The 6496-nt window shown below is 47.4% G+C and overlaps 1 protein-coding gene across 1 annotated transcript; it reads right to left on the minus strand.

Annotated features, from left to right (window-relative positions):
• Positions 1 to 2082: 2082 nt before the first annotated feature.
• LOC104548354 (T-cell surface glycoprotein CD8 alpha chain-like) lies at positions 2083 to 4588 on the minus strand (the record flags this gene model as incomplete). Its single annotated transcript, XM_010194351.1, has 4 exons — positions 4543 to 4588; positions 3596 to 3979; positions 2858 to 2974; positions 2083 to 2199 (listed from the first exon to the last, which is right to left on the minus strand). Coding segments are annotated over exons 1-4 (664 nt in total), but the record flags the coding sequence as incomplete, so codon positions are not given.
• Positions 4589 to 6496: the final 1908 nt, after the last annotated feature.

Consider the following 6496-nt stretch of genomic DNA (forward strand, 5'->3'; position numbering starts at 1 on the left):
TTTCTAAGTAGCTTTGTAGCAAATTCAAACTTTAGATGCATTTTAGAAAGAATCATTACACGCTCTTGAGGAAAGATGCAGCCGACATCCATATTTCTCATGGGCTGATCACTGATGCCTGTCAGCATGGGGCCTGACCCGTTCCTTTTGCCTGACCCACAGAGCTGTGTCCCTGGCAACAGAGGTGGTGTTTGTCCTTGGGAAGGAATTGGAAAACCTCTGGTGTTGTGTGGAGCTGTGCTTTAGCGTGCAGCGCACAGACAAACACGTGCGTGCTTGCTGTCCGTGTGTCTGCTCCATCTTGTCTTTTCCAATCTGCCAAGGCGGAGTGCATGAGAGGTAGTAGCAGTGCAGATAACGTGGGTGCTGGGCTTATGAAGTGTCAGCTTTCCAAGGCTATTCAGAAGGCATAAGTCGCAGATGCTCACATGTGTTGGCTTCAGGTGCTGGGTTTTTCTTTGGGCTTCCCATTCACAGGTCTAAAGAGAGCAAAGGCTTTGATTTACTGGGATGTAAAAGGAACAAGAAGGCAATTAATGTATGGCCATTCAGCTCTTTTACCCTCTGTCTGCTTCCAGGGACCTCAAATAAGATGCTGTATACTGTTCCTGAATCCCCTTTGTGCTGCTAAAACTGTCAACATATTTTTGTCCAGGTCTGGCAATGGGGATTGATCGAAGGGAAAATTGCCAGCATCATCCTATAGAAGGCTGCAAGAAGAGCTTGAATTTGCAATTCTTATTCCAAGAATGTTTTCCTGGTGACTCAGGAGGATGGGTGGGTTGGGGAGACAGGAGGGAAAGCATGAAAGAAGGATTCCTGGATGCTCTAGAAAATAGGTTGGCTCTAAAGCTGTACATATCTGTGTTGCTGCTTCTCAGGTAAGTCACCTAGGACTGCATCAGCCTCTGTCACTGTTAGTGCCTGCTTGGGGCACCAGAGGCATAAAGCCATGGTGTTGCTGGTGCAGCACTATGCAGAGGGGGTTTTGGGGTGCAGTCACTTGCATCTCCTCCATGGGCACACCCTGAAGGTCGAGTGATGAAATTAAATGAAGATTCTGGGGCAGGGAAGGAATGAAATACTCTCACTTCCAGGCTCAATTTTGAGAATTGCCTTGGGAGTGCTCAAATGAGATGTTAGTTATGAACATTGGGTGATGCACAAAGTTTTAGTGTGCCACAAACATCTGTAACAGTGTTGCAGGTCACTGGGGAATCCCTGTGCATGTGGAGGGCTCATGGCTCCTGGTGATTTCAGACAGAATTTGGACCATCTGTGGGTGATTTTTCCCTGAAGAAGAATGGTTCTGGGCTGTGGCTCATCAGTGGTTTTTGATATATTCCTTCCTATCGCTGCAAACTGTGGTGATTAATATTCTTCAGGGCTGAAGGGTACTGAAAAATGGTACTCTATTTTATTTTTTTTAATGCTAGCTCAGCTGGTAAATTCATCTTGCATCAGCTGCAGGCTGTGGGATCAGGGAGGATTTAGTTGGCCTAATTCAGCAGCAAAACACTTTGGTGTTCCAGGCAGTTGATCAGGGCCAGTTTAATGAAATCGGTGTAACATCTGAGGCTGTCGGAGCACTCACTGAAGGAAAGTTAAAGTGATTTGAGTAGGCAGCAAATTGATTTAAATTCATCTGCACTTACTGCTTGCTCAGGGTAATTTATAGATGTTTCAAACATGAAATTTCACCAAAGAACTTTTGCCTTCCAAGAGGTTTTGCATCACTGTTTCAACTGCAGCAGTCCCTGAATCTGTGTGACTCAGTTCATTTGGTTACTGCTGAAAGTGCTGATGGGTGTCTCAGCCTTTGAATTTGCAAGCCCTGTGCTGGAGGCAGGAAGGAAAAGGTAAAGAAAGGATTCCTGTCTACCCTAGAAAACAAGTTAGTCCTTAGGCTGATGAGGAAGGTATAGACATTGATTTTTAACAGTGGTCCTTCTCTTGGGTTGACTGTGTCCTGGTTATCTGATGCCTGCATAAAGAGGATGGCTAGAAGATCCATTCCTCTGAAGGAAGGGCTGTGGTTTCAGGCTAGAGGAACATCTAAAGAGAGTTGTGGGTGAGACTTACATTGACACTGTGCAACAGTGACTGCCAGGGCGATGGCGATCAAGAGACAGGCGCCTACCACAGGAATCCAGAGGAAGATGTCACAGAAGTAATTCAGCTCTTTCTCCTTGCTGAACTCTAGAGGAAAAGAGAAGAGGAAAGGTCTGCCAGGTGCCCATGGCTGGTGTTATTTCCAGCTCTGGTGGAGCCAAGGGACCCATTTGGCATTCAGCGAGGCTGGTGGTGAAGGACAGGGATTCCCCTGGCTCACGGTAACTTCATTGAGCTTATTTGTTCTACCCAGTTTTCAGAGGCCCATTTTGCCTACCCACAGATTTTGCACTAGTGTTTTAACTGTAGCAGTCCCTGGACCTGTGTAATTAAGTTGTTCATTGGGTTATAGCTGAAGCTGGTGATGGGAGTATCAGTATTTGAATTTGCAAGCCCTGTGCTGGAGCATGATTATCACATGCTGTCAAAGCGTTTCATGATCTGGTACTTTTACCTCCTGATCCACCAATTTAAGTGTGTTAGGGCCAATACAGTTTCACAGAGTAAGTTCTAATGTTTTTATTTCCTTGTAGTGTTGAAATTGATAAATATTTCTTAGGTGAAGTCTACAGAAAAGGAGAATGTAGACACTGATTTTTAACAGCGGTCCTACTCTTGTGTTGCCTATGTCCTGGTTATCTGATGCTTGCGTAAAGGGGATGGCTGGAAGATCCATTCCTCTGAAAGACAGGGCCATGGTTTTAGGCTGCAGGAACATTCACAGGGGAATATGAGCAAGTCTTACGTTGACACAGTATCATGGAGAGTGACAGGGTAAGGATGAGCAGGAGGCAGACGAGTGCCAAGCGAATCCAGATGAAGACGTCACAGGAGAAATTTAGGACTTTGTCCTCGGTGGTGTCTGCAGGAACAGAGAAGAGGAAAGGTCCACCAGGTGCCCACAACTGGTGTAATGACCAAGACATAGGGAAAAAAAAAAAAAATATCTCGGTCCTGCCTTTCTGCAATCCCACTTCTGCCAGGGCATGCCTGTTCATGTTGCTAGCATAGGGCTCAGCTCCAGAGAATCTTCACAGAGCCTATTTTGGATGGTGACTTCCAAGGAGCATCTCCCAAGACCCAATAATGAACTGCAAGCTCCTTATTTCTTGCTTTCTTCCATCATCTTCAGAAAGCCTGAGTATGCTGATGTTTGTAGAAGTTTTTGGGACTGATATGAGATGAGGAAGGTGTTTGTGGGTCTGGAGGACTTAGTTTTTGTCAAATTCCTTCACAAATATTATGGGATGGGAAGGTGATGCTGGGTCTGCCATTGATCTCTTACTTTGGAAAGAGTTGATACTATGAGAAGAAACAGCAAGCAGGGAGCCTCTGGCAGGACGATGGGTGTGCTGATTACAAGGTGCCTTGGTCAAGCAAGCAGGGCAATGGAATTTGTGGGATTCTGATTACAAAAGTTATGGGCAGGTGGAACTGGACATTTTGGGAGAGCTAAGCGAGGTTGGGTGGAGGTGTGGCTGACCTGGGAAGAAGGCAGGCTGGCCAGGGCTGAAGTACAGCATTTGGTAGATGTTCATGATGCAGAAATAGGTCCCCTCATCCTGTGATGTGAAAGATTTCACCACCAGCTGGTAGAACTTGTCTTCTTTACTTGCCTCAAAATGTGTGGATGTCTTCTGGTATTCCTCGAACGTGGTCTCAGACGAGAAAGAGATAAAAACTATAAAGTGAAGGATCCCACCCTTGTCCTGGCGGATCCAGAATACACCACTGTCATCCCTGGGGGTCACACGCTCCAGCTCCAGCCGCTGTCCCATCTCAGGGGGTGTGATGTCAGGGTGTGTGATGTTGCTGTCACGAAACCTGGCTGTCATCCAGTACCTCTGGCTCCGGATCCCAGGGCAGCCTGTGGGAGAGAAATCCTGATGGGAACTGCTCAGGAAGAGCCATGTCGCCTATGGGTAGACATCGTTCCTTGCCTATGAGGTGCAACATCAAATACAAAGTGGGAGACACGTTGTCCCGATTAAGGTTTTATTGGAGTCCTTGCTGGGATCGTGTGCATGGAGTGCTCAGCAATCAGACACCTGGGTTTTAGGGATGGGTGCTGCCCTTCAGAAAAGCCTTTCAGCTCACTTCTCAGCTACAGTGCCCCATCACACCTTAACTGAAGTGAGTCTCTAAAACACCAATTGCTAAAGCGCTTTTTTGTCCTCTCCTCTCCAGAACAATTCCCATCTGGTCCCTTCTCATTGCACATGAGGCTCCAGCCACCCCTCTGGCTGCCCTACGCTGGCTGAGCCGATGCCCCCTTTGCCTCCACAATTACTGAGCAATCCTCAAAGGAAGCTTTTTTGCTTGGCTTTTAATTTTCCCTTTAACTATTTAGCCCAATGTCTTCATTGCTGTGGAAGGGGTTGAGTTGTCCCTCCCGGTGAAGGTGATGCACAGCCCTGTGTCCATACTCACAGAGCCCCAGAGCCAGCAGAAGGAGCAGCTCAGGAGTCCTGGCCATCTTCGCCTCAGGGTGGCCGTCCTCAGGGATGGTGCAGCGGAGCAGAGGTGATCTTTCTTTCTTGACTTGGAGGCTGCGTCGCTGTTTGGAGAGGATGTGATGTCATCAGGACCCTCTTGGGTAAAGAGGCGGTGTTCGGCATCTGCTGCAAAAGGAATGGAAAATAAAAGATTTCTGGATAAATTCCATTCTAACACAGAGTTTGGGCTCATTTATCATTATTGGTTCATAGTGGTGCCTCAAAGATTGTGTCTCGATGCCTGACTTCTCTAGAGATTGAGGCTGAGGATGCTGGTGCCTGAGGTAGGATCATCTACTGCTGCCTGCTGTCTCACGGCCATCTGGGGGCTCACAACAGCTCCAGCTCTGTAGAAGTCCTGGTCAAGCCCCATGCTTTGGTTGCAGCCTCCAGATTACATTTCTTGGCAGGGTTTCTGCTGTCTTTCCTTGCTAACAGCCAAGGCTTGTGGTATGGAAGGCAGAGCACAGCATGTCTTTTTAGCCAGCAAGAAAGACAGCGTTGTTTCGTGGCATACATCCATGCGTTTTCTTTATCACCCAGCACATGCGTTGCAGACACACAGCTGAGTTCTTCAGGTGCTCGACTGATCCCTTTGCCATTCTTCTTTGCAATTGCTCTGCAAAAGCTGCTTTGTGCAAGATAGGTGATCTGTGATCTGAAACCCACCGAGAAAGCCCCATGGCCTAGGGTTACACATATTTTGTTCCCTAACATCTTATGGTTTTCTTCACTAACCACAGAGGCTTCCACCCTGCCAAAAAGCCTTTGCATGGTTCAACAGAGAGGGTCTCTTGCTACTGCCTGCAGGTGACCACTTGCAGGTGGTTATGGGTGATGCTTCCTGGAGATTTGCATGTACAGCAGCAACAGTTTCACCAGACTGTGAGGCCATGGGTTACTGTATTACTTATGTACAGAAGTGTAGCCAAACAGCAGAGTTCCAGTGGAGGCTCAGTGCTGGTGCTGGTGGGTTTTATGACATGGACTGGGTTGAGCAAAGCTTGGCCTTTGGAATGAGTATTCCCTTTTCTCCTGCATTTCTGCTTCCTCATCTTCATTTTCAGACTTAAAGACACTGCTATGGGATTCCTCTTTCTTAGTATTATATTCGTAGGTTTTCTTTTACTTTGTCTAGAGAAACAGAGGGACGGGGAAGATGCAAATAGCATCTCAAATCAAGTCTTAAGCATCAGCTGTAAGATATTTGCAGAATGAAAGGCGCTGGTTCTCATGGGAGAGTGACATTTTCTGGGAAGGTTACACAGCCAGGCATGCAGAGTCCAGGAGGTTCCTGCAGTGCTGTGATGATAGCTGCTTGACACAGGAGGTGGATGAGCCAGTAAGGGCAGGAGTGGTGCTGGACCTTGTACTGACAAGCAAGGAGGCCCTGGTTGAGGATGTGGAGACTGGAGGCAGCCTTGACTGTAGTGACCACGAGATGGTGGAGTTCAGGATTGTGTGCATTAGGTACGGAGCAACAAACTGGATCAGAACCCTGGACTTCAGAAGTGCTGACTTTGGCCTGTTCAGGAAGTGCTTGGAGAAATCCCGTGGGATAGGGCAGTAGAAGGTTGGGGGAGTTAAGAGAGCTGGGTCATATTCAAGAAACATTTTCTCCAAGCCCAAGAGTGGAGCATCCCAATGAGTAGGAAATGAAGTAAGGGAGCCAGGAGACCTGCATGGCTGAGCAGAGAACTACTGGAATAACCGCCAGTGGAAGAAGGGAGTTTATTGAACATGGAAGAAGGGTCTGACAACTTGGGAGGAATAAAGGATGTGTTCAGAAGATGTATGGATGCAAAAACTTGTGAAGGACAAGAGGGTTACCAGAAGTAGTCAACATGGATTCACCACGGGGAAGTCATGCCTGAGCAATCTGATGGCAT

Source organism: Mesitornis unicolor, unplaced genomic scaffold (genome assembly GCF_000695765.1).
Source record: "Mesitornis unicolor isolate BGI_N332 unplaced genomic scaffold, ASM69576v1 scaffold13611, whole genome shotgun sequence".
Classification (NCBI taxonomy): domain Eukaryota; kingdom Metazoa; phylum Chordata; class Aves; order Mesitornithiformes; family Mesitornithidae; genus Mesitornis; species Mesitornis unicolor.